Source organism: Ceratotherium simum, chromosome 4 (assembly GCF_057802395.1).
Source record: "Ceratotherium simum simum isolate JZ-2026a chromosome 4, ASM5780239v1, whole genome shotgun sequence".
Lineage (NCBI taxonomy): Eukaryota > Metazoa > Chordata > Mammalia > Perissodactyla > Rhinocerotidae > Ceratotherium > Ceratotherium simum.
Genome location: NC_141903.1, coordinates 1,067,662 through 1,095,278, shown reverse-complemented (window position 1 = coordinate 1,095,278; position 27,617 = coordinate 1,067,662). Strand labels below are relative to the sequence as shown.

Genomic DNA, 27,617 nt, shown 5'->3' with positions numbered 1-27,617 from the left:
TAACGAACAATTCATTTCCTTATTTACTATGTTGATGGTCTACCTTCCCTGGCTTTCCTGGCAAGCTCTAGGAGGGAATATTACCACCTATGATTCTTAAGTAATAAAAGAGATTTTTGCCTGTTTTGGTCACTAAAATATGCCAAGTCTAAGACAGTGCCTACCACATGGTTGGCAATCAAATATTTGTTGAATGAATGAATACATCAATGAATTTAGGATGAGTTGGGCCTTATATCTCGATATGAGAAATTAATATTTCATTTCATGAAATATATTATTCAGTAAGATAATTCTATTTCAGATTTTGGAAACACACAATATTTAATGACTTAACCGTTTCAAACAATAATTGTAAACACCTGAACCCTACAATCCTAGCTTTCAGGAGATTGGAGAAAAACTGTTTATATTTCAGTAAAGCAAATCAGCAGCATTAATGGTCACTGTCTGCTCTGAAAAATTATTTTCAGTCATCCTTTATCTGTTATGGAGATGATAACTATCTAGGCACAAACAGTTGAATATTATTATCCATTTAACTTAACAATTCTCTTCTACAAAGAAAAGTAGCTAAGACATCATTAAAAATGTACTGAAATCTACATTTCCTAAGTTAAAAAAACAGTTACTTTCTTTACTAAATTTTCAGTCTTTGATGCATAGTGCATTACTGAATAAAAATGATACTTACACATCTTGAAATTCTTCTAGAGTTTTTTGTGGTGTAAACACATTTAACAAACTAATTATCTGAAAAGAGAAAATTAATTATACTTTAGCATGTCAGATGACTCTATTTGATTATAAAAATTAAGTTTAACATTAAAATGTATTAAAACCAGAAAAAAATCACAGCAGAGCTCAGTATTCATTACTATTGTTATTGTTTTTACCAAAACTTTCTATTACGTGGTATTTGAAAAAAGCTAAATGATTAGGATTCTCACCTTGGAAATAAGATGCACTTTTAATCAAATCACTTTTATGTGTCCCTAGTAACTTATTATCAGAGAATTTTAACACATAATTGCCTTTCTGGCTCTTAACATAAAAAAGTGGAAATTACGGGTAGAAAGACACTAAATAAAGCAATATGTTAACTCTGAAAACTTAAACACTATGTGCAAATTTCTAAAGTTTTGAAATATGAAGGCTAAGCTTGTATTTTTGGTATGATAAAGATGAAATGCCTTATAGTGTTATGCATTTACTTAAAGAGGGTTCTAGAACTGACCCCACTGCAGGCCTACTCTTGGCACTCCAAAGGTTTAACAATGAGTTCCGCTGCTTGAGCATCAAACACACATCCTCAATCACTTTAAATGATCGAGGGAAAGATGAAATGTTCAGTACAATAAGATTGGGGTAGCTGGCTAGCCAAGGAAAAAATAAAACTGGAACCATACTTCAATCTTTACATCAAGATAAACTCAAAATGGAACAAAGATAAATATAAAACATTAATATATGGATAAACATTCATCTAATCTTGGTGTAGAAACGCCTTTCCTAAGCATGACAGGAAACCTAGGAGATTTGATTACATTAAACCAAAACCAAAACCAACCAAACAAAAAAAATTAGTATGACAAAAACAACCTAAATAAGGTCAGATGGAAAAGAAGTGAGGGTTGACAGTTTCATTATACAGAGATCTTCTATAAATGCATAAGAAAGAGATCAACAGTCCAAGAGGAAAATGGACAAAGGTCATGGAAAATAAACTCTCAAGAAAAAAAAATGGTTAACAGAGATATGGAAAGAAATTCAATCTCACAAATAAAAATAAGGTATCATTTGTTCTCTGTCAGACTGGAAAAGTAAAACAAAAATCAACAGTATGCCGTGCTGGAGGATTCTGAAATAAAAGACATTCGTAGATACTCTTAACAAAACCATAAACTGACAGTCTTTCATGAGGTTAATTAGTCAGCATATATTAAAGCCAGGAGTGTGTGTACTCTTTGACCCTGCAATCCTGGCCAAGAAATTCACCTGGACAACTGTGCAAAGGTGCATGTATAAGGATGCTCACTGTAGCATTTTTGATAAGAGCAAAAAACTGGAAACAATATAATATGCAATAATATGTGATTGGTTAAATAAATTATTGTGCATCTGTACTATGTAGCCATTTAAAAAATGGTTTATATCTATGTTCATTAACATAAATGAGATCTAGTAACATTTCATGAGGGAAAAAAGCAAAATGCATAATAACATAATTGATCTCGCGTATGTATGTGTGTATATATACGCAGAAGAATGCTCACCAAAATGTTAATGGTAGTGATCTGTGAGTGGTGGGATTCAAGGATTTTTGCTTTCTTGTTTATATTGTTGGAATTTTTAAAAATAATAACCATATAATTTTTTGTAACCTGAAAATTTTTAAAAAATAAATAAGTAAAATAAAGCTTGCACTGGAGAAATTAAAAACAAACTCAAACCACAGACTCGAAAGAATGAACCTTAGTTTCATATTTCATGTCCCTACACCAGAAAGATCCAGCATAAACGTTAAAATAAAAGGAGCCATATAGAGTTGAGTGTAATCTTAAATACTCACACTCCCCAACAAAAATGGGTCACAGGGGGTGATCTCCAAAGCCCTTTCCAGATTTAACATTTTATGACTTTTATAACATGGCAAAGTTATCAAAATCATGCTTAACACAATGCTCAGAGACCAGTAGTAGGACATACAATGTGCCTGAATATCTCATTTTCTAGAGACATACTATTTCTCCCTAAAATTTACAGTGCTTTGATTTCTGTGGGGATGCCAAGTACAGCTATCTTGAATAAATATTTATTTAAAACTGAGATTACCAGGTAAAAAGCTACTTATAGAACGTTTTTCCAAAAAATATTCAGCTGTTTCTCAATTTGTTAGGTCAATACCGTTGCCATTTTATAGAAAGAGAAATAGTGAAAACCAAATGGTTATAGGGTTAACTGACATTCCTACCCCTGTTGAGTGATCTAAATTCTTACGACCATGATGCCTCTTTCTGACTTCAATTTCCCCAATGTTAAGAATTTTATCAGTAAAATATAACCATTTTAATAGTTATTTTTATCACGAGTTTACCCCAGGTCTAAACTCAATGTATCGCCAAAGACTCAGATGATGATCACATCATTGACAACATTAAAATATAGAGGAAACACAGACATTACTTACATTTTTATGATTGACACATTTTAAGAGGACAAGTTCGCGATAAGCTCTCTTTGCATGAGTCTGATTCTGAAAAGGACGGCTTAGTTTCTTGACTGCAACATTTATCCCAAGAACTGTATCAAAAGCAGCACTATAATTAAGAAATATAATAAGCAATCAATTAGAATGATTTTAGAAAATAAAGCAATGCAGAATGTACATTCAATGTATTATCTTTTTTAATGAGTAACAAATAAGGAAAAATCTTTCTTTGTTTCCACCCAAGGTACTTGTATACATGAAGAGCAAGGTGAGTTGGCTCAGAGTACAGGACAGACTGACTCCTTTGCAGAGGCAGGGACATGGCAGGTGCAGTTAGGATGGGATTCAGTAATTCTTTGCACCTTGACTTCTCATTGTATTAGTTGAGATTATTATGTTCTGAAACAATTAATTTAACAAAGACCATCTAAGACTGGTCAAAAAATGAAATCTTCAGTTTAATTATGCCAATAAGTTGAAGAAAAGTCACTGATTTTCCCAGAATAATATAAGTATATTTTGGGGTATCACAGTGGAGGAAATGGTTGAGTTCATGAGAAGAACATAATAAATCTAAGTTTTGATTCATTGTGTTTTTCCCAGACAAAAGAATCTAAAAAGAAAACAGCCAAAATCTCAGCTCAAGGTAAATCCCCAACATACAAAACTCCTAACAATAAGCAAATGCTGTACATAAAATTCTACTTGAAATACCTCCTCATACTATTACAGTAAGAATAAAATTTTCTAGAGGCTGTGTTTCAAGCATCTCAAGTTCCCAGTTGAAATTTACGGTTCATTTTCCTCCAGAAAATAGACATGAAATATTGAGTAGCCTGATGGTACATTTTGGGGTTTCAAACTAGTACCAATAGTAGCATTGGTGTTATTAGTATCTTTTGGCTACTTATCAGGCGTTAAAAGCCGCTAAAGACCACCTGAGAACCTAAGCACCATTTAAAATATTGTTTCTATTTATTGATTCTATTCAGTTTATAATATTATTTACACTTACTTCTATTAGTAATGCTAAACAACCCTAGCTTAGTTCAACCTGTTTTTAGCTGAAGGCTGTCCGCTGTTGTATTTGGTTAAGAATTGCTACAAAATTCATGATACTTTGGAATTATTCTTTAATTCATTTGACACTGTGTACATATACACACATATGTAGATTCATATGCCCATATACAAATATACCATTCATATGAATTATAAAATGTTAAATATAAATCTATTTGTGAAATCATTAATTAGCATACTTGTATACATGTGTGTATTTGTACCTATATATATATATTTCTCAATCTCAAGAATTTGCAAACAGATACGCCTCTTTGGCTCTCAAAAGTTTTTGTCCAAAATGAGCCAAAAGGACCAATTCTGAGCATCTGAGTGGACACATGCTTCCCCACTCCTAGTTCCAACTCCAGGAACAACTACCTTCAATTATTCCTGGTTTTACTTCTTGTGGTCACTTCTCAAATCCAAATATACTTTTATCATGATTTCCTCATTTATCAACTTTAGAAATGAACTATTTACTCCCCATTATGAAAACTGAGGATTTAATAATTTACTTGAAACCCCCAACTCCTCCCCGTTTTTTGTTCTCATGTTATTTTTAACTTTTCCCTTGGTTACCTTTGCAACTTTAAATAACATGCCTAAATTCCTTGTTCCATCAACTTTCAAAGGAACCTCTTGACTCCCCAGTATGTAAAATGAGTCTATTATATTCCAGCTCCTTTCTCCTCCAGCTCTCTACTCTCTTCTCTTTTCCTCTAAACTTCTGTCTTAAGTGGTCAAGCTTGATAACACATCTATTTGATCTCTACAATCCAGTCTTTCTGTGTTTCTTCTTTAGGATGGATATAAAAGTTGAAAATCAAAGACAGAGAGTGTATGTGTGTGTGCACATGTAAATATTACTAATTGCAGAGCTTGGATTACATTTTATTTTCTAAAGATCACATGACCCTTGCTGCCGCTCATAAGAGAATGAGATTGTTTCTAACATTAAGGTCAAATGGATTCTCTTTTCTTACATTCTATCAATTGCTCAAATATCATGTCCTTTTCATTTGTTTTATACTTAGACCATGACTTTTTCCAGCTTTTCCCCTACAAATTTCTAATAAACTTTTTTTTTTTAAATTGAGAGAAAAAAACCCAAATCTTTGTTAAGCCTATCACTGGTACTTTCTTACTCACATTATCTATTGTTTGGAATCTATCCCATTCTTTTTGGAGACATTTTTCTTAAGAGTTTTTTCAAGGCCTACTACACAGCTATCATCCTGGGATTTCTTTTCACTGGCCTCCACTGTTGCTCATGTTTCACGTTCTTGAAGGCTCTTTCTTGTTGGAGTACATCCTCAAGCAATTTCCTCAGAAAAAGTACATAGAAAATAAATGATCTTACTCTGCCCTCACCCTTGGTTGATTTCAAAATCCATCTGCCCTCGCAACTCCACCGATTTCCAGTGGTGAGTGTTGCTGGTGAGAAGGCTTATGCCTCTGATCTTCATTCCTGTTTCCTTTTTTCTTCCTCGGCTCAACGTTTATCACAAAGAGCCATGCTTTGTCAGCATCCCCAAAGCCCCTCACACATCTCCTACTAATCACGATCCCTCCTGTACCCCAAAAATGGTAACTACTTCTGACTTTTATGATAATCACTTCCTTGCTTTTACCAGCTAAATATGCATCTTCAAGCCCCCACGGTTTATTTTTGCCTGGTTTTTGAAATCATCTGTGTCTGACTTCTTTCATTCAACATTCTATTCATGAGATTCATCAGTGGTTCTTGTGTGTAGCTATAATTCATTCTGTGTCATTGCTATAATATTCTGTTACATGACTATATGACATAATGTTGACAGATACTTAATTGTTTTCAGTTTTGCAAGTGATTACATAAAACATGGTCATAAACATTCCCATATATGGCTCTGGGTCCCCATGCATGTATTTCTGATAAGCAGATAGCTAAGAGTGGGACTGCATAGATTCTACTTTAGTAAATAATGTCAAACTGTTTTCCAAAGTGGTTCATTCTACCAATTTCAAGGCATTTGATTTTTTTGTATATTGACTCTGTATCCCACAGCGGGGCTAAACACACTCAATAATTTAACAAAAGGGAGACTGGGGTTGGGGGCTAATCTATCACAAGAGCCCTTTAGGAGCAGAGTTTGTTCTGGCTGGTGGGAAGAATGGAAGTCAGAGAGAGATGAATCCTGAGAAGGACTGGACGTGCCATTGCTCCCTTTAAGATGGAGGGGGTCATGTGAGAAGGGATGTGGGAGCCTCTAGGAGCAGAAAGGCCCCTGGCTGACAGGGAGTGAGGAAATGGGGACCTCAGACCTCCAGCTGCAAAGACTTGGGTTCTGCCAACAAACTGAATGCACTTGGAAGGCACTCTGACCTACAGTACTATGAGATTATAAATGGGTATTGTTTTAAACTACTAAGTTGGTGGTAATTTGCTATGCAGCAATAGAAAACCAATAAATCTTCTCTTCTGTATTTTTCTACCCTTTTGTCTCTCCAGGCTTCATTTTGGATATTTTTTTTCTGACTTAGCTTTCAGATCATGAATTCTCTCTTCAATTATATCTAATACGCTGTTAAACCCATCAATTAACTTCATAATTCAATGACTATATTTTACAGTTCTAGAGTTTCTATTTAGTTCTTTTTTTTTTAAGTTTTCATTTCTCCACACAAATTTTTCATCTTGCCTTTTATTATCCTGAACATAACATCATAGTTATTTAAAAGTTTGGATCTGATTAACACCAATATCCCCTGTGGATCTGTTTTTTTCCTCTGTTGTTTGTGCTGGATTTTGTGCATGTTGTCTAATCTCCTTGTGTGCCTAGTTATTTTTGATTATGTGCTGGACCTTGTACTTGCAAAACTGTTTGCTACCCAGAAATAATCTGATATACAGCATGATGCTATCTTCCTTCAGGGGGAATTCACATCTACTTCTGCTGGGTACCTGGGGGCATGAGCAATTTGGGTTCACCTCAGTACCAGTTCAGCAAATGAGATGATTTGAAGCTGAATGGCAGTGCCTGCAAAAGCCTGTCTCTTTCTGGTTCATCCTTACTTCTAGGATGCAGCCCTTTATGGGCCCAATTCAAAGCAAAGTTCACTAGGTCCCTTTAGAGGGCCCTGGACTCTAATCCCTGTCTCCCAGCCCCACAGGCAGTCCAAAGCACTACTCAATCTCTCAGTCACCCACTCCAGAATTTTCAAATGCCCACAAGAGAAAGATGGCCCCAAATTCTGAGCTCCTCTCACTAGGCTTCTGTTCTTTCCTGGATTCTGGCCTAATAATTCTTCACTCACCTACCAACTCTCTAGGAGCAAACGCTGAGCAGAGGAATAGGGGTGGGAATGTTGGGAGCCAACTGGCATAGTTCTTTTATAGACACACTTTTCATTAACACTACTTCTAGCCACCTGTTTCATCTTCATTTTCTGTATTAATCATCTCTATACCCACAGCCTCTTTGGGGTTCTACTATAGACAGGTTCTCTTCCTCGTTGCAAATGTCTCATCTACTTATTCTCACTTTTCTGCTCTGTTTTATCTGCATCAAGCTTCCAATTACTTTTTATATTTCAGAAACTTGTTAAAAACTCTCATCCATTGATTACTCTCTCCTGGTCTCTTTGCTTAGGTGTCTGATCCACCATCTTAAATCAGAAGTTCCAAACCACTCATTTTAGAGGTGAAAATATTAAAGCCCATCAAGACAATGATTTACCCAAGCTCACAAAGAACTACCGCTGTGAGGATCAGAGCTGGACTTAGAAGTCATTTCTCCTGAATCACAGCCTTCCTATGCCTTTTATCATTTATCTCCTTTATCACTGAAGTTTTGTTTGAATATTATGTTTTAATTTATTTATATTAATAGAGGTAAAATGAAACAATGTAAGAGGCCAATATTCATGCTTGTACAGAACTAGAGAAAGCAAAAAGGAATAAGAGCTATACCAACCATTTCACGTTAAGGTTTTAATTGTCACTTCTAAGTACTGCCAGATCTAATATTTAAAAACTTCATAGAACTGTTTTATAAAAGAAATAATCTTTACTATTTTGGCTAAATAACTTTAGACTTTAAAAGGAGAAAGAAGAAATGAATATATATGAAAGCAATGTACACACATCTTCCCCACCAGAGCTTTAAAATCTTGCAATTACTTAATTTTACTCTACAACTTAGTTGATATTTTTGAGTACTACAAAATGATAAACATTTAAAACTTACTTCCTAATAAATTTACTAACATATTTTTAATGAACAACAAAAACAAAGGAACAAATCAAAGACAATTGTAAAAACAATTCAAAATTATGAGTAAGAATATTTTATTCTGATCCCAGCGCTTCCATTTAACCCTGTACCAGTATCTGCACTTTGGTTTACCTGCACACTTTCCCTATGTCTTTATAAAGCTCTGGTTTAAAGAGACGATTAACAAGTTTTGTAAACCATGCGCTATTGCTACTATATTTTATTTCTCAAAAAGGTAAAAGCACACATATCCCCTGTATTAGTTTCCTATTGCTGCTATAACAAATTACCACATATTTACTGGTTTAAAACACAAACTTATTATCTTACAGTCCTGGAGAGTGTGCGGGGGTGTGTGTGTGTGTGTTTGTCAATCAAGCATTTGATTCAATCAGAGAGGAGGTTCTATTTCACGTGTGAGCTGCGATTATCTGGGGAGGTTTCATAGACAAGATAAGTCATGAAAGACCAGGGGTAGGGCCTGGACAGACCAGAGGGTTTCAGAGGAGAATCCAAACAGGAGATGCAGCAGGGACAAAAGTGATGGGCATGGGAAAGACCCTGCCATGTTTGCAGGGAGGGGACCACTGGAGAAAACAGGTTGTGTGGAAGTCCAGGCTTGATGGTGGGGATGCTCAGGCCCTTCCACCACTGACGGGTACAAAAGGGGTCTGACTGACACGATTCATAGTTTCTTGCTCTATCCAAACAGCAGGATGAGGCAAGAGACCCTCTCTTTGCACCACATACAGAACACTATTCTTTTGAGGACCTTAAAGCATAATGTCAATATCCAAGATGTTGTGCAAAATAGAGCCAGAAAAATATCCACAAAGGACACGTGGGGGAAGTGTCACAGTGAGGGCTCTCTCCTGTCAACTTGAGGACTACTACTCCTAGGACCACCACTGCTGCAGCTCAGCGGCCCACGGAGCCTCAAGCCCAGAAGGCAGGCAAGGAGCAGTCACCTATCTCCCTGGCTGAGAGGAAGGCAGCACGGGATCTGGGGGAAAGTAGCTATAAGGTAATAATGGAAACCAGCTCTCCAACCATCTAGGTCTAACTCCTAGGATGGCACTTCCTCTAACCCCCAAAAGATGAAACATCCCAGAAGTCTAAGAATAATTTTCATAATTGTACAAACATTTCTAAAAGAAAATATCAATAATCTGAATCAAGTTAACCATGTTTTCATGCATTCAGTACAGTTAACCTAACAAAAAGGTTTTTTATTTGATAACGAATAACTGGCTTGGGTTACAAAGTTAAGCGAATAATGACATCAAAGATCATCAAATTAACTGTTAGCTATGCATGGGCTCATTAATAAGCTGCCTTAATCAGTTCAAAGTAATGACTTCTTTCTTGAGCAGAAAAGAGCAAAACCCAGTTTTTGATCTTTCCTTAGAATCAAAACTCAGGCTACGGAAATGGAGATTTGCAAGAGATGAGATTTAGGATGGTGTTAAAATTTTAGCCTCTACATACTTTTTTCTACCTTTCTGTATGTGAGATGAAAGCTGCTCCTACAAATATTAATAAAATTATCATAAATTAATTTAAATGAGGAAAATTAAATTAAGTGAAATTACTGTTAAGATACTGTCAATATATAACTTAAGATACTATAAGAAAATTACAACATATTTTATGTATAATATAATATGAAAATATTATATAAACAATTCTATAGTATCAGGAGTTAAATATCCATTAAAAATGACAAACACCCTTAGTTTAAGGCATCTTCCAGTTTACTTTTTTAAAAAAAAAATTTTTATTAAGGTGAGATGCACATAATTATAAAATTAACCATTTTAAAGTAAACAATTCAGCGGCATTTAGCACATTCATAATGTTGTATAATCACTACCTCTATGTAATTCCAAAAGATTTTCATCACCTCAAAAGGAAATCCCATACCCAATAAGCAGTTGCTCCCCATTTCCCTCTCCCTCTTAACCACCAGTCTGCATCTGTCTCTAAGGATTTACCTATTTTGGATATTTCACATAAATGGACTCATATACAGTCACGCACGCGCCACATAATGACATTTTGGTCAACGATGGACTGCATAAAGGATGGTGGTCCCATTAGATTAGTACCACATAGCCTAGGTGTGTAGTAGGCTATACCATCCAGGTTTGTGTAAGTACACCACACAAGGATAAAATCGCATCATGACCCATTTCTCAGAAAGTGCCCCCGTTGTGATACGATGCGTGACTGTAATATACTACCTTTTGTGTCTGGCTTCTTTCACTTAGCATAACGTTTTTGAGGATCATCCACGCTGCAGCACATATCAGTGCTTCATCCCTTTTTATGAATAATATTCCACATATGTATATAACACAATTTATGTATCCATTCATCCACTGATGGACTTTTGGGCTGTTTCCACCTTTTGGCTATTGGAAATAGTACTGCTATGAACATTTGTGTACAAGTCTTTGTACGAACATCTGTTTTTAATTCTTTTGGGTATATAACTAGGAGTATTTACTGGGTCATATGGTAATTCTATGTTTCACTTGTTTAGGAACTGTCAAACTGTTTTCCAAAGGGACTGCACCATTTTACATTCTCACCAGCAATGTACCAGGGTTCTAATTTCTCCACATCTTCCCCAACATTTATTATTTTCTATTTTGTTGATTACGGTCATTTTAGTGGGTGTGAAGTGGTGTCTCATTGCGGTTTTGATTTGCATTTCCCAAATGACTAACAATGAGCAACTTTTCATGTGCTTATTGGCCACTTGCAGAGTGACATTGGGAGAAATGTCTTTTCAAGTTGTTTTTTTAAAATTGGGTTGTCTTTTTGATGTTGAGTTCTAAGAGTTCTTCACATATTCTGGATACCAGACACTTATCAGATATATGATTTGCAAATACAGTCCCATTTTGGGGGTTGTCTTTTTACTCTCTTGATAGTGTCCTTTGACGCAAAAAAGTTCTTAATTTTGATGAAGCACAATTTTTTCTTTTGTTGCTCATGCTCTTGGTATCATTTCTAAGAATCCAAAGTCATGAAGCTTTCCCCCTATGTTTTCTTCTAAGAGTTTTATGGTTTTAGCTCTTATATTTAGGTCATTGACCCATTTTGAATTAATTTTTTATATGATGTGAGATAGTAGTCCAACTTCATTCTTTTGCATGTGGATATCCAGTTGTTCCAGCATCATTTGTTGAAGACTATTCTTTCCCCACTGAATGATCTTGGCACTCTTTTCAAAAACCAACTGAGTACAGATGAATGGGTTTATTTCTAGACTCTGTTTTTAAAATTTTTAAAAAATTCAGAACTTTCCATTTATAATTTTACCACTACTTTTACCAGAGGTAGTTTAGCTTATAATGGCATATTAGGAACTTTTATTTCAAAACTAGAATTTTTAAATGAAACACACACATCCATAACGAATAATTTCATTATTACACGTTTCTTTAAAAAATAAAGATGAGAGGTAGCATATGCAAACTGGAAATCAAAATCAATCTCTGCAAAATAGTATTTTATGAAGCAGCATGTGATTTCATTGTTAATTAACATGTTGTAATGAAGTCATTCAGTTTAACTGCCTACCCTAAAGCCTTCCATTTTACAATTAATTATGAACTTCTGGTCAGCCTCTTAATGTGGTTATTACATCAAATGTCCTTGATATCAGTCTTGCTGAATTACCTGTGTCAAATTCCCATCCAATTCCAAATAAGATATGGATTATAAATCAAAAGAATGTTTTATTGTCTAGAACGTTTTATTAACATCAAAGTTTCCTAATTTTGAACAACATCCACTGACTTTAAAGCTTCTCATGGCACACTGGATTTAAGTACCAATAGAATATGTTATTGTTTGGAGAGAAAGAGCACCACTGTTTTAGTCACAAGTTGGGCATTCCTTCTAAACAGCCCCTTCTCCCTCATTAGCTTTTCTGGGAAGCTCTGTACTACATCTCCTCTGAGCTCCCAGGGCCTCCAACCACCTAAGCTGACGAAAACAACTGACTTCTCTGATCACATGTCTCTACAACAGAGGATCAGTTACAAACCACTGGTGAGGATTCTCTATACTCAACATCTCTAAAGAAAACATAAGCTCCCCAACCAGAACTCCAAAAGAGTTCTCTTTTATCTTGACTCCCCTCTGCCTACAAGCTGTAAACACTGGATGTTTAGCTTCATCACAGTTCTTTTAGATGCAAAGGTAATCTTGTTTTCATTGACCAAAAAAAGAAAAAAAATTTGCCCAGAAAAATAAGGGATAAAAAGTTCGGGAAGTGCTGATAACTGTAGTCTAGAAAACATGTGAAAAACTTTACCTTTAGCTGGCCAGTGATGTCGCGGCAGCTGACTGTCTTACCATGCAAGAGACTAAGGTTCAGGGTCAGACCAACGGTTCTGACGTCCTGGGCTGGACACATAGTTGAAGTGAGACACCAAGGAAGAGACGGCCAGCCCAACCCCTCACACAGCATCCCTTCCTGGTTAATCCATGGGGTGATAATGACACTGACTGGCCTCATCCTGCCAATGAAGGGCAAGGCACTGCAATGACGGCGCCTAGAAATGAACAGGAGTGATTGGGAATAAAGGGGGAGGGGGAAAGGTGGCCAGGATGAAGAAATGAATAAAACTCCAAATTTCTGTTAAAACTCACTGTCATAGCTATTATTCTAATATCATAATGACAGGGGGAATGGAAAAGAAAAAAAAAAAGAAAAATAAAACAAAACAAAAAAAGAAAAAGAAAAATTGCTACCTATTTAAATTTATGCAGCATTCTAAGAATTTGGGTTTGTATCCTACAATCTGACTACATATAACTAGAGCAAGAGGTTGGTTCAATTTAGCTCACAAACCTATAGCAAAGAAAAGAGTATTTCTATCATCAGTCTTTCTAAATTCTGATGATTTGGTTTTATTTCGTTTTTATTATAAAAACAACTCAATCCACACTATTGAAACAGACCATACTTACCAAACAATTCCTTGGGCTCCAGAGCCAATCGGTTTCAACTGGTGGTAACGTTTTAGGACAGTGAAAGTTGAGTCTGCCACTTGCACACTGTAAAACTGACTATCACATTTACTGTCACTCATGATGTAGTGTCATATAATATTCCGAAGAGCTGGTACAGTTGTCAGAACCCTTAAGAGAAAAACAGAATGAACATGCATTCTTACTGAAATTATACATGCATAGCTTGCTTAATAGTGTTTCAAATCTATTGGTATATAAGACGATGTGGCTGTAAGTTGATAAACTCAGTCTGACCAAGTTCTAAACTTAAGCAACATGCAAAAAATGCAAACACATTTCAGGGGTAGAAGACCATTATGAAAGGAAGGAAATTTGAGGTCCCACATGACCACATTTTAAGGAATTGGATTAGAAAATAACAAACTTCGGAGAAAAGAATTTGCACATTTTATTAGCCATGACAAGACTACGTCACTCTATGATTCTCATCAGCCTGCTTCCTGTGGGACCAGCTTATGCTAAATTATCTCAACCAGAGTGGGAGGTGCTCTTTCAGAATGATTACATCTATGATTCCTGCAGGAAAACAAATGGATCCATCTTCTGCTAAGTCCACAAATTCTGGTTAAAGTGATGAAGCAGAAAGCAAGTCCTATGCCAAAGAGATGTAACAGGGGAAGCAGACAACAGGCTGTTGGCAGCCTGGTGCCACAGGCGTGTGCTGTGCATGCCCATGGGCACGCTCCTGCCTCGTGAAGTGGTCTTGGAGCCTGCCTGTATTCCCCATACCTCACATCACTAATGGGCTTCAATCCAGACATGGTAGACAGAGAACTCTGTCATAACCTACAGTCAATAGCATGGATGCTACGACGTTCTTCATGAGGTCTGAGTATAAACTGGCAGCCTCAGAGCGGCTGTTCCATGGTTTAGACAGGAGGCTGAGATGCCCACTCTGCAGGAGCGTGCATGATTTTATACAGAAAACAAGCAAACAGAAATTGGCAGGCAGCTACATATACTTGGTTCCTTGGCTCTTGCCTGACAACGTTTATTGAAAAGTCGGCAAGCTATTTATTTTGGTCTTTTTCCAAAAATTAAAAAGCCAGGGCCAGCCCTGGTGGCCTGGTGGTTAAGTTTGGCGTGCTCCACTTCGGCAGCCCAGGTGTGGTCCCCAGGTGTGGACCTACATCACTCATCTGTCAGTGGCCATGCTCTGGCGGTGGCTCACATACAAAAAGAGGAAGACTGGCAACAGATCTTAGCTCACGGCTAATCCTCCTCAGCAAAAAAAAAAAGAAAAAAGAAAAGCCAACAAAATCATATTAGATGAACATTCTATACTGTTTAAAAACACAGAATTTAAATTTTATTCTACAGCTCCAGCAAATTCCTACCTGTTTGTTCCACCATCTAATATTTAGTGTCTACCCATGAGTTTTTTGGAGTGATGATCTGTATTTCAATACAATGATGTCTAGGTTTTCATTAAACATGAAAAGAAATTGATTAATAACAAGCCTAAACAAAGAATTTAAATCAAATGAATAGTTTCTCCAACTGACTATTGCTTCATGCTTTTTTACTGTTCTCAGGGCAGTGGCTGAGGCACAGCTCTTAGTACCACCAGCCATTGGGACTGAGAGCCCTTGCACACCTGCCAGGGAGTGCCTCCGGGAGGCCAGCCCTGCACTAGATGAACTAACACACTGTTCATGACGACTTGCACAGCAGGGTTATCAGATCCCTGTTATGCTGGAGTGACCCAAGGCTTAATGACTGGCCAAGCCACGCTGCTGTGAGGAGGGGACCCTAAGCTCCACGAGGGCAGGGACAGGTCTGCCTTCTCACCATGGCATCCCACACTCCCAGGACAGGAGGACAGGGAAGGCCTGGGCCCTGGCACAACGTGAGCATTCAATAAACCTTTGCTGATCTGACCCTTAATACAGCATCTCATGATTCCCTCACACTCCTGCTCCATTTTACTGACATCTGAAGGAATATCCTTTTCTAAAGATTAATTTATTTATAGTTTTTAAGAGGCTGAGACAATTCAACTCAACACTTATGGGGTTCTTTGTACAAGAAAGTGATATGTAATGTAGGAGACACAGCAATATCAGCTAGGAACCATCCTTGAAGCAGTATATAATTCACTATTTTGGGAGAGAAGTGTGAGGAATGAGTCCGTTATCTATATCGTAATACAAGTTACAATGAGGTAAGGGCCATAAGCAAAACATAACACAGTCAAAAGGCAAAAGAGTTCCTTGTGTAGGAGTGCAGAAGACAAGGCGAGCTTCATGGAGGAGATGCCATCTGTCCTGGACTGTTTTGCCAGAGACAGACAGTAGAGGCACAGAGGCACAGAGCTCTGACTGACTGCTCAGACTCGGTGAATCGCTCAGCCTGGCTAGTGGGGTGCAAGCACAGATGATTAGACACAGACTCGGTGAAAAGGCAGGTAGCCACTACAACCTGCTGTTTCTTTGCCATATTGTAATACACCAGCGGTGCTGGTCATTGATAAAGCATTTCCTGAGCACCACTGTGGACGGGGACCTGTGCCAGAACAGCCCGAGTGCCCGTCCCTGGAGAGCTTACAGAGAGCGCACACTGCAGGCACACTCAGAAAGGGGCCAGATGCAAGGAGAGCCCTAAAGCCAGAAGGATGGAGTTCTGGGCATGTGGGGAAGAGAAGGAGCATGTAGAAAGAGCTGGAGGTGCCTTTTAAGCATGCCAAGTCATCTGAGATTTAGTTTTGCTGGGTAGCAGGGGAGAGAAGCTGGAGAGAGAAAACAAGGCCAGATCTCCACGGGCCGCGGCAGCCTCTTGGAGCCATCTGGGCCTGGGCCTGAGGGCTGTGGAGCCATCCAAGTGCGAGAGGCATGTGCTCAGACTTGCTCTTCAAAGAGGTCATTCGGGAAGATGAGAAAGGGATGCATCCGAGTGGGCAGGACTGGCCTGAAGACAGGGAGACCTGCCAAAAATACCAGGATTATGGCAGGGGGGGGAAAAGAAGGAAATGCAGGGCTTGGATGAAGAATGCCCATGACTTGCTGACCCAGAGGAGGCAGGAGAAACGAGGGCGAAGCAGCTGGGGGTGAGCAGGAGCACGCTCAGTGGGCGAATTCAGCTTTGCGCAGGGAAGGGATGCGCAGCAAGGTAGGCACAGGCTGCTGACGCACACACTCCGGGACCGGCTCTGCCCTTCTGTGCTTTAGGAACAGAAGCCTCCTCATTTCAGCTGGGCAAGTGGTTGCCCAGCTAAAGACAACATCTGGCTGCTTTCCTGGCAGCCAGGTGTAGCCAGATGATCAACTTTTGGCTAATGAGATATGAACAAAAGTGATGTATGCTACTTCCAGATTTTTTTTTTTTTTTTTTTTTACAGGAAGCTGCTTGCCGTCCACTCCATCTTTCTCCCTTACTGCTGGCTGGGATCAGCCATCGTAGACCTGGAACTGGAAGTCACATGCTGAAGAAGGTAGAGCTGCCCACCAGCCAGATTCCTGACTTACCTGTGGCACCAAGCCGCCCCCTATTCTGGACCACCCGCCCAAGCTGGGGCTGGCACAAATTAATCCAAACCTTGTTGAGCACTCTGGAACTCTCCGCTACAACCGTTGTAACCTATACTCTACTGGTACAATATTAGCTTAGCTTTAGTGAATTTTGGGAGTACATTACATCATTGGGTTCAAAAATTATTAATATAATTTCAAGATTTAACATAATTTTAAAATTGAGATGAGTTGCTCTTATTACGCAGAAAAAAAATCATGTGAGGGGCCGGCCCAGTGGCGCAGTGGTTAAGAGCGCACACTCCGCTTCGGCAACCCGGGGTTCACAGGTTCGGTCCCCGGCGCGCACTGACGCACTGCTTGTCAAGCCATGCTGTGGCGGCGTCCCATATAAAGTGGAGGAAGATGGACACAGATGTTAGCCCTGGGCCAATCTTCCTCAGCAAAAAGAGGGTTATTGGCATCGGATGTTAGCTCACAGCTGATCTTCCTCACACACACACAAAAAAATCACCTGAAAGAGAACTTGTCAAAGACACCTTCTCTGGCAAGCTTGTGCTTCATGAGAGCAAGAGAAAGAACCTCAAGGCAACCCAAGAAAGCAGGTAATTTAGCTATTAATGAAACCAACTCTGTTGAGGTTATATTTCAACAAAATGGTCCTCAACTGGGTTTCAGAAAACAGTTTACAAATGGGGAAGTATAAGCGTTCTTCATTCAACCACATTACAGCACACTGAAGGTGCAGTCACTGCCTCCACTCCCCTCACTAGCAGCTGCTGGTTTCTCACCCTGGCTCCCAGCAGTGGGACCCAGTGCCCGCCCACGTGGCTTCTGCACTGTGCTGCCCAGTGGGTGCTGCACTGTCACCCGGCTTCTGCAGGTCTGTCTCTGCCTCCCTTCCCCAGGCTGGGAGTTCCTCAAAAGCAGGGCGGGCCTGTCTTCCCCTCACACAGCACTGCTAGAAAACTTAAGGAAATGTCCAGCGCCCACCAATGATCACTGAAAAAGCTCCTAGGGGCACACACTTTGCTCCCTGGGCTCTTCAGAGCTGTGTGGAGTGAGGCGACGCCTCCGGGGAAGGGATCAGCAAAGCCTTTGCTAAAGGCATTCGGCTCACGTCCCTGTCCTTCCCACTTACCACGCTGCTTCGACGAACGCTTGTTGAATGAAAACTCTAATCTAAAATCTCTATTTCTCCAAGACTGGAGACTCTTGTAGAATCTCCTCCAGGATACTGGAGTAAAATGTACCCACTCTACAAATAAACACTGGGCAGGAGGAACATGCCTACCTGTTTAGAGCCTAGAGTAACAAAAGCTTTTTAAAAAAAATTTCTCTTACCTCTAGCACTCTTCTAAATATAGGCAATTCAGATACTGTAAACATAGTATTAAATCTAATTAATTTTTCTAAATCAAAAAAATAGCTCTAACTACAGTTTTACAGTTATCAAATTTTAAAGTGGGAAAGAACAGTGGAGAGCACACAGTCCAAGACCTGGGACACCAGCTACCATTCACTGAATTCTCCCAACAAACATTTCCTGATGGCCTCCTGTGTGCCAAGCATGAGGTAGGTAGGGGTTGTGGACAGAACGCTAACCACACAGTCCCTTCCCTCAAACCGCCAACAGCATAATTATTACACCACGCAGGAAGTATCCTAGGAGTATACACAGGCTGCATGGCAGGAGCCCAGCAGAGTGTTGTCCAGGCGGAGGAGCGAGTAAACAACTAGAAGGAGTGTGTGAGTGAAAGATGAATGTAAAGGAAGGCTTCCTGAAGGAGGCAAGACCTGAGCACAAGTTTGTGCACTATCAGCCCAGGTGTGAGGAAACAGGTATTTCCATACATGCTGATGAGAACTGTAAATTAGTAAAACATTTTTGGAAGGAAAATAGGTAATATCTATGAAAATTTTAAATGCACATGAATCCTAACCTGGCAACTACAATCCTATAAATGTATCCAACAAATATATGTATATAAATATTCAAAGATACTGATGCAAAAATGTAGCATTTCTTGTAACAGGCAAAAAATCAGAAATAACCTAAAATGTACACTGTGGATTGACTGAATAAATTATGGCATAAAAGTACAATAAAGCCATTAAAAACAATGCAGGGACTTCATGTGCTGATATAGAAAGATGTCTCAGATATCTAAAGGTAATAAAGCAAGTTAAAGAAGAGTGCTGAGGGGCCAGCCCCGCGGCTTAGCGGTTAAGTGCGCACACTCCGCTACTGGCGGCCCGGGTTAGGACCCCGGGTGCGCACCGATGCACCGCTTCTCCGGCCATGCTGTGGTGGCGTCCCACATACAGCAACTAGAAGAATGTGCAACTATGACATACAATTATCTACTGGGGCTTTGGGGAGAAAAAAGGAGGAGGATTGGCAATACATGTTAGCTCAGAGCTGGTCTTTCTCAGCAAAAAGAGGAGGATTAGCATGGATGTTAGCTCAAGGCTGATCTTCCACACACACACAAAAAAAGAAGAGTGCAGAGGAAACGTCAATCTATGGAAAAACACGCACATGCACGACATGCTAACAAGTGCAGAGAGACAGTGGGAAACAAGACTCGCACTCTTCCCATCTTAACTTTCTGGTTTTTTTAAACCATGCTCAGATTTCACATTTGAAAAACTAATTAAACAAACACTTTTAAATGAAAAGCTGCAGAATGGTCACTGTGACACCCGGACTGAGGATGGGTTTGAGGCAGATGAGACTTGAGGCTGGAGAGCGGGCCAGGCTCAGAGCTACGCGGTTATAAACGCTCTCCTAGCAGTCTGCAAGGTGCTCAGTACTATCCCCACTCTGCAAAGGAGGACACAGCTCAGAGACAGTATGGGAGTTTCCCAAATTTCCAGCTGGAAAGAGGCATGGCCTGGATTTGAATTTAGGTGTGTTTGACTATAATATTCATGCTCTTTCCAATACACCACTTTACTATCTCTAATTTTATTTAAAAAGTAAAGTGATGTGTCCCAGAGCTGGTGGTCAAGACCAGGCCAGAAAAACCCAGTCCTTCATATTTCATCCTGTTGGCTTCACCCTACCATGACACTTTTTCTTCTGACGATGAAGATGCTTCAGGCATCCACAGGCTCAAACTTTTAATCACCCTAATGCTTCAGAATCCCCAGGACATGCAATATTTAAATTAACTGACTGCTGTGATTACAAGCAGATTTTCACAGGCCGGCCCCGTGGCTTAGCGGTTAAGTGCGCGCACTCCGCTGCTGGCAGCCCGAGTTCGGATCCTGGGCGCGCACCGACGCACCGCTTCTCCAGCCATGCTGAGGCCATGTCCCACATACAGCAATTGGAAGGATGTACAGCTATGACATACAACTATCTACTGGGGCTTTGGGGGAAAATAAATAAATAAAATCTTTAAAAAAAAAAAAGCAGATTTTCACGATCACCCTCTGTTTCAATACTTGCGGCTAAAATTTTTAATCAAATTTTTCTTTTTTCCTACTTTAATCCTTATTAAAAATAGCATAGCACAACAACTTAATCTTTCTTTGATAATCAAGAAACCTACAGCATTGCAGGGCCATCCTTCTGAACGTCAGTGAAGCTACAGCACATACTACGATAAAGAGTAACTAGTATTTGTTATCACATCACCCACTGTTGAATCCTCAAGATCCAGCGAGGATGCCTCCCCACAGGCCCCCTGCAGTCACTTGGGCCTGCTCCTCCTCCCCATCTCCAGCCTCGACTCCCAGTGTTCTAGATAAGGCCTTCTCTTTGCTCCCTGGACATGGCAACAGCTTAAGTACTTCTCCCAGCCTCCATTCCTGCTACCTCCAAACCACTGTACACATGCCACTTTAGAAAGAGAGATCTGTCCACATGAAAACCTGTCCGTGAATGTTCACAGCAGCTTTATTTGTAATAGCTCAAAACTGGAAACAATCCAGATGTTCTTCAACGAGTGAATGGTTAAACAAACTGCTGTGCATCCATACCATGGAAAATCACTCAGCAATAAAAAAGACCGAACTATTTGACACACACAATAACTTGGGTGGATCTTAAGGGCATGATACTTAGTGAAAAAGCCAATCTCAAAAGGTCCATACTGTATAATCCCATTTATACGGCATTCTTGAAATCACAAAATTATAGAGATGTAGAACAGATCAGTGGTTGCCAGGGGTTACCGACTGGGGGGACAAGTAGGGTGTGGTTATAAAGGGGTAGTACAAGGGAGACCACAGGATGACAAAATGGTTCTCTATCTTGGTTGTGGTGGTGACAGGAATCTCCACATGTGATAAAAGGACACAGAACTGTGCAAACATTGTACCAATGCCAATTTCCTGGTTTTGATACTGTACTATATTTTATGTAAACATACAACCACTGGGGAAAACTGGTGAAGGGTGCATGGGACCTCTCTGTACTATATTTGCAATTTCTTAAAATTATTTCAAAACAAGGAATCAAAAGAGAGAGAGAGATTTGTTGAAAATATGCAGTGATCATACACCTTCCTGTTTAAACTCCTTCAATAGTGACCGACTGCCTTGAGAGTAAAATTCTTTTTTTTTTTTTTAAAGATTTTATTTATTTTATTTTTCCCCCCAAAGCCCCAGTGGATAGTTGTATGTCGTAGCTGCACATCCTTCTAGTTGCTGTATGCGGGACTCGGCCTCAGGATGAACGGAGAAGTGGTGCCTCGATGCGCACCCGGGATCCGAACCCGGGCCACCAGCATCGCAGCGCGCGCACTTAACCACCAAGCCACAGGGCCGGCCCCTTGAGAGTAAAATTCTAATCCTTAGCACAGCCGAGGAGTCCGCAGGCCCTCTGGCCCAGTCAGGCACTAATCATACCACCTGGGACCAGCGGACACACCGGCTCCTGCACACCTTCAGGCCTCTGCCTGAGCTGTTCCCTCTGCCTGAAATGACTTCCCCCACCTTTGGTTCTCCTGACCAACCTTCATCCTCCTTCAAAATCTAATGCAAGCACCCGCTTCTCCTGCAAGTTTTCCTTTACAGCCTTTCCCTTCAAACTGTGCTGGGCACACACCCTTTTTTGGCACCACAACCTGTATTCATTTTATACTGCACTGTAAGTCTATCTTTACTTCTACCCTGTTAGCTCTGTAGGGGCAGAAAATGTGCTTGATCCGTTTCTCAATCTCCTACTAATTACACAGTGGGTGCCCAGTAAATGTTTGTTAAGGCAAAACTAAGAGGAAGAATACACGTAGAGGGCAGCGTGGTGCAGTGGTTAAGATGAGGACTTGGGGGGGCCAGCCCCATGGCGTAGTGGTTAAGTGCCTGCACTCCGCTGCTGGTGGCCCAGGTTCGCATCCCGGGTGTGCACCTATGCACCACTTGTCAGGCCATGCTGTGGCGGCGTCCCACATAAAGTGGAGGAAGATGGGCCTGGATGTTAGCTCAGGGCTGATCTTCCTCACGGGAGGAAAAAAAAAAGATTAGGACTTGGGAGTCAGAGGGCAGTGGGTCTGCCACTTATCTGACTGATCTTGGGCAAGCAATTACACTCACCTGTGTAATGGCAATAAGCGCAAAATCAACCTCAGAGGACAGCTAGCACAGCGCCCAGGACAGGGCAAAGGCTCAGTGTCAGCTGACATGAGGACACTATTACCACACCCGTTCTACTTACTGCTCCCCAAACAAAGGTCTGCATTCTGAAATGTGAACTAAAATCTGGTAAGGGCAAGAGCTGAGGACACAGCTAACGCTGGTGAGCACCTCGGTGAAAGACACAAAAGATAGGTGCAATGCACAGAATTTATTTTCCATCCCACGGTGTGGCAGGCAGGGGATGTTTCAGGAACTTTTTTGACGACATCTGCTTCTAGAACCAGAGCTGGGGGATTTCGTCCTGGGCTGCCCCTCATGCCTAGATACACTCAAGTCAAACTGGCAGCAGCATCAGGTTAGATAAACCACATTTAAATAGTCTAACAAATGAAGTCACTTACAGTTCTGTACAACTATATATGCGTGTATGTGTATATATATGTATTTTTTAGGAAAAAGAGTTATTTTAAAAGTAATCATTCTTTCTCAATTATTTTTTCTCTTAGTTGTAGTGAAGGGGAGATAAAAATGTTTTTTAAACAAATGCCCAAGTTTTTCCTACCCTGGCCTATGGAAAGAAAAACTAAAAGGTGGTTTTCACACTGTTCATACTCCTAATAGCCAAATAATTCAGTTATGAAATACTTCAAATTACAACTTCAGAATAGGGAAGAACCTATTTAACATAAAGAGAGTTAATATTAATGCCTCATTTTTACGGGGAAAAAAAGGACTATCTCGTTTGTAATCCATGTATCCTTAAAATCCATTTTTACTATTTCTGAAATGTTTTAGAGTACACAATCTTTGCTTAAGAAAGATTCTAAGGTATGGAGCCGGCCCGGTGGCGTGGGGGTTAAATGTGCAAGCTCTGCTTTGTTGGCCCAGGGTTCGCCAGGTGCAGATCCTGGGCGGGGACCCGTGCACCGCTTGTCAGGCCATGCTGTGGCGGCGTCCCATATCAAGTAGAGGAAGATGGGCATGGATGTTAGCCCAGGGCCAATCTTCCTCAGCAAAAAAGAGGAGGATTGGCATCAGATGTTAGCTCAGGGCTAATCTTCCTCACAAAAAAAAAAAAAAGAAAGAAAGATACTAAAGCAAAATTAGCTGGGGGAGGGTAAGCAGTGGAATATTTTATGGACCAAAAACCAAAAAAACAAACAAAAAGATCAAATTTGTTGAATTTCACCTTCAAATGTTAGTAAACTTTCTCAGCTGTAAGGAATTCTCATGTTAAAACAGTGACTACTTTCATTATTTTTATATCTATTAATTTATACCCCATTTTCCAAAGAGAATTTGACGTATCAGTTAAAAATATTTTAACTAGCAATTCAAAGCCCAATATAAAATCTGAGAAGATCCACAGTTCTCTTTTAAAAAAATGAGTTCTTCTTAGGTAAAGATATACAAACGTGCCTGCCAAATAACATACCCTCCTAATGAATCAACGGGTCTAGGCACTGAGCATCAACAGTGTGAGCCAACCAAGTTTACCTGCCTCTGTTAGGAAGAGTGCACCCCACCTAGGAAGGCACCCTGGTCTGACCAAGCCTCGTCCAGACCCAGCCATGAATTTTCAGGAAATACAGAGAAACACATTAAATTACATTGCAGGGATGCAATCAGTAAAATCCCAACTATGGAAATGCTATAGAACAACCCAATTGCTTCAAAAAATAACCTACTAAGAAAAACAAAGAGAAACCGAGGAGGAATCTACAGATTAAAAGAAAATTAAAAGACTTATCAACCAAACACAATGTATGGACTTTATGTGGATCCTGATTCCAGTTTAAAAAACTATGAAAGACACTATAAAATTTATGGGACAACTGGAAATGTGAATATTGACTGGTTATTTGATTATATTAAGGAATTATTGCTTTTCCAAGTTTAAGAGAGTCCTTACCTTGTAGAGACATATACTAAAAAATTCATGGATGAAATCACATAATATATAGGATTTGCTTTAAAATAATATGGGGGGTGAGGGTGTAAGTGAATGAGGTTAGGGATGAAACAATATTGGCCAGGAGTTGACAACTGTTGAAGCTGGATACCATCCTGTTCATTTTGCGTGTGTTTGAAAGTCCTCATAATAAACAGTTAAAATCAAGACTGATGTTGAAACTAGTTCACACAATCACAAAAGGCCAAGTACAAATTTAATTATTTTTAAGGAAAATTAAGTAAAAATGTCAGCTTCTTAACCAGGAGTGAAGTATAACTACATATTTAGACCAAAAATAGCTGCCCTACTGCTGGATCAATAGCGTTAAGAACAAAATGTAGTTTCTGTTTTACTTTATGCACCATAAAAACAATTGCTTTACTCACTATTAATTGCTTCACCTGGCACTTTTCTTTATCCAGAAAACTAAAATTTTATTTTAAATAGACAAACTGAAGTGTACGCACTAACATTTATTTAGGGGGGGCCATATAAACACATTTTAGTCGTCAACAAATTATTTAAAGTCCTGGCATCCTGAAAATTCTCAGGAAAATTTAAAAGCTCTCCAGAGAAGACTATACCAATAATAGGATTATTTTTAACCCTGTAGTATCCTTTTGAAGGGAAAAAAACGGTTAAATGAAAGAAAACATTATCTAGATCAGATGTTGTTCTTCCAGAACAAATTAAAAGCCAAAAGAGAATACTTAGAGTTGAGGGACTAGGAAAGAACGCTAATCTGGGGGAGACCTGGGTTCAAATTTCACCTTCCAGCTGCTGGCTGTGACGCAAACAGCTGAAACTCTGTGAGCCTCCATTTCCTCCTCTGCAGAAATGGGTTTCATAGGTGCTCCTCACAGGGCTCCAGTGACAAAGGAGAGTATCTGGACAAGCAGGGCCTAGCTCCCCTGGCCTCAGGCTACCTTTCCAGCTCACTGCAGCTCTTCCCTCCTACGAACCGGCCCTGGAGGCTGACAATCCTGCAGCCAAACTGAATGAGGTCTGTATTTTGCTCAGCTCGCGGCATTAAAATTTTTTTTTTTGTGTGAGGAAGATCAGCCCTGAGCTAACATCTGATGCCAACCCTCCTCCTTTTGCTGAGGAAGACTGGCCCTGGGCTAACATCTGTGCCCGTCTTCCTCCACTTTATATGGGACGCTGCCACAGCATGGCCTGATAAGCGGTGCGTTGGTGCACGCCCGGGATCTGAACCTGCGAACCCCGGGGCCGCCGCAGCGGAGCGCGCGCACTTAACCCCTGCACCACTGCCGGCCCCTGAAAAAGTTTTTAATTAGCTACTGCCAATATTTAAAAATCAGGAGAGTAGAGATACAAATCTAGAATTCTGAATTTTAAAAAACGCTAGGCAAGGTCTGGTTCTCCGGGGTCCCCACCACTCCGGACTGTCTTACACCTGGCCCTACAGGCCAACTCCCAACCCCACACCAGGCTCAAGTCCCTCCTTCGCCCTGCCCTACCCATTTCTGTGCCTCTCCCCGCCTGGCACACTTCTCAGCACCACGCAAGGCCCGACTCCAGTATCACCGGTGGCCTCCTCATTTCCAGGGCACAGCCCCTCCACCGCAGAGTGGCACTCTGTCCTGGCACCGAAGGTCTGCACGTCTGCCTTCTCCACTGGGCTCTCCTGAGGAAGGGACCCTGCTGTATTGCCTTTGTGTCCCCAGGGTCAAGCAGAAAGCCTGACCCAGATAATGCAATGTCTCTTGAACGTGCGAAGTTAGAGCGACAACGCTACAGAAATGTAAGTTTATATCACAGCTTGTTCTGACAGTTACCAAATAAAGGGGTCAAGGACATTCAAATGTTTCACAAAACGAGAACCAGCTTCCATCCGCTTACAAGCTTCACACGTCACTCATGAGTCACTACACGGACAGAGAGCAGAGGCCGCAGGCAGGCAGAGTGGCTGCTTCACTCAATGAACAGGTATTACTGAGTACTTACTGTGGGCTTTCTAAGCACTGGGGATAAAGCAGTGGACTAATTAGACAACTACCTGTTTTCATAAGGCTACATCCTAGTGGGGGAGACAAAATAAACAGACCCATAAATAGAGTCGTTTCACACCTGAGTGAATGCTTGGAGGAAAGTTAACCAACATGAGACAGAAGGACTACGGGAAGAAAGAGGGTGGTCACGGAAGGCCTCAGAGAGAAGGAGCCGTCTGACCGGAGGAAGGACCAGCAGGAGCCCCAGCTGTGCAAAGATCCGGGCGACGACTCCAAGCATTGGAAACAGTCAGTGCAAAGGTCCTGAGGTAAACGTGGCCACAGGTTCAAGGGGGGGGGAGAAGACGGGTGGCAGAGGAGAGCGGTGCTCCGGGTGGGGGAGTGGTGGGGAGGTGGGCACGCCGGCTCTGGCGTCGCTGGGCACCGAGTGGGCAATGACGAGGCCCCGGAGAAGCGCGGGTGGGGGCTCCTGCCACACTAGCACCCGCAGGGGCTGGCTGCCGCCCAACGCTTTCACACACCTTCCCCGAGCCTGACAACAACCCTGTCCGCAAGCCTGTCCGGGGGAGACCGGGGCGCCGTGAGGGTCGGCGCCCGGCCGGGCCCTGAGCATCCCGGCGGGGCTGCGGTTGCGCCCCACGGCGGGGGCGGCGCCCATGGACCCGCGGCCGTCTGCCCGCCGGGCCGGCGAGCGCGCAGGCCGGGCCGCTGTCAGCGGCGGGCGGGGGCCCGCGGCGGCCGAGCTCCGGGGCGGCGCCAGCGCCCGCGGCCCCAGCCCCCGCCCCCGCCGCGCCGCCCTCCCGCCGCCCCTCCCTGAGCGGCCCCTCCCCGAGCGGCCCCAGCGCGAGCGGCCCCCGCCGGGCCTAGCCGCCCGCCCGCGCGCCCGCCGGCTCACCTCGCCTCCCCGCCGCCGTGCCGGGGAGAGGGCGGGCGGGCGGACTGGCGGCGCTGCGCTGGCCGCTCGCGGCTCCGCGGCCCCGGCTCCGCCGCCCCGCCCGCCACCGCCGCCGTCGCCGTGGGTGCGAGGGGCGCCGAGCGCTTCGACCCTTCCGG

General features: G+C 41.4%; 1 protein-coding gene across 6 annotated transcripts in view; it reads right to left on the bottom strand.

Annotated features, from left to right (window-relative positions):
• MAPK9 (mitogen-activated protein kinase 9) overlaps positions 1-27,617 on the bottom strand; it is a 51,469-nt gene extending 23,852 nt beyond the window's left edge. For 5 of the 6 annotated variants that reach the window (XM_087429187.1, XM_087429188.1, XM_087429185.1 and 2 more), the window contains exons 1-4: positions 27,460-27,617; positions 13,522-13,692; positions 3,191-3,320; positions 695-753 (exon numbers count right to left, since the gene is read on the bottom strand). In XM_087429187.1, the coding sequence (XP_087285313.1) occupies positions 695-753; positions 3,191-3,320; positions 13,522-13,643 (311 nt within the window). In that variant the 5' untranslated portion in view covers positions 13,644-13,692; positions 27,460-27,617. Of the gene's footprint in view, positions 1-694; positions 754-3,190; positions 3,321-12,862; positions 13,104-13,521; positions 13,693-27,459 lie in introns of those variants that run through there. The other variant, XM_087429191.1, reaches the window with a different exon arrangement.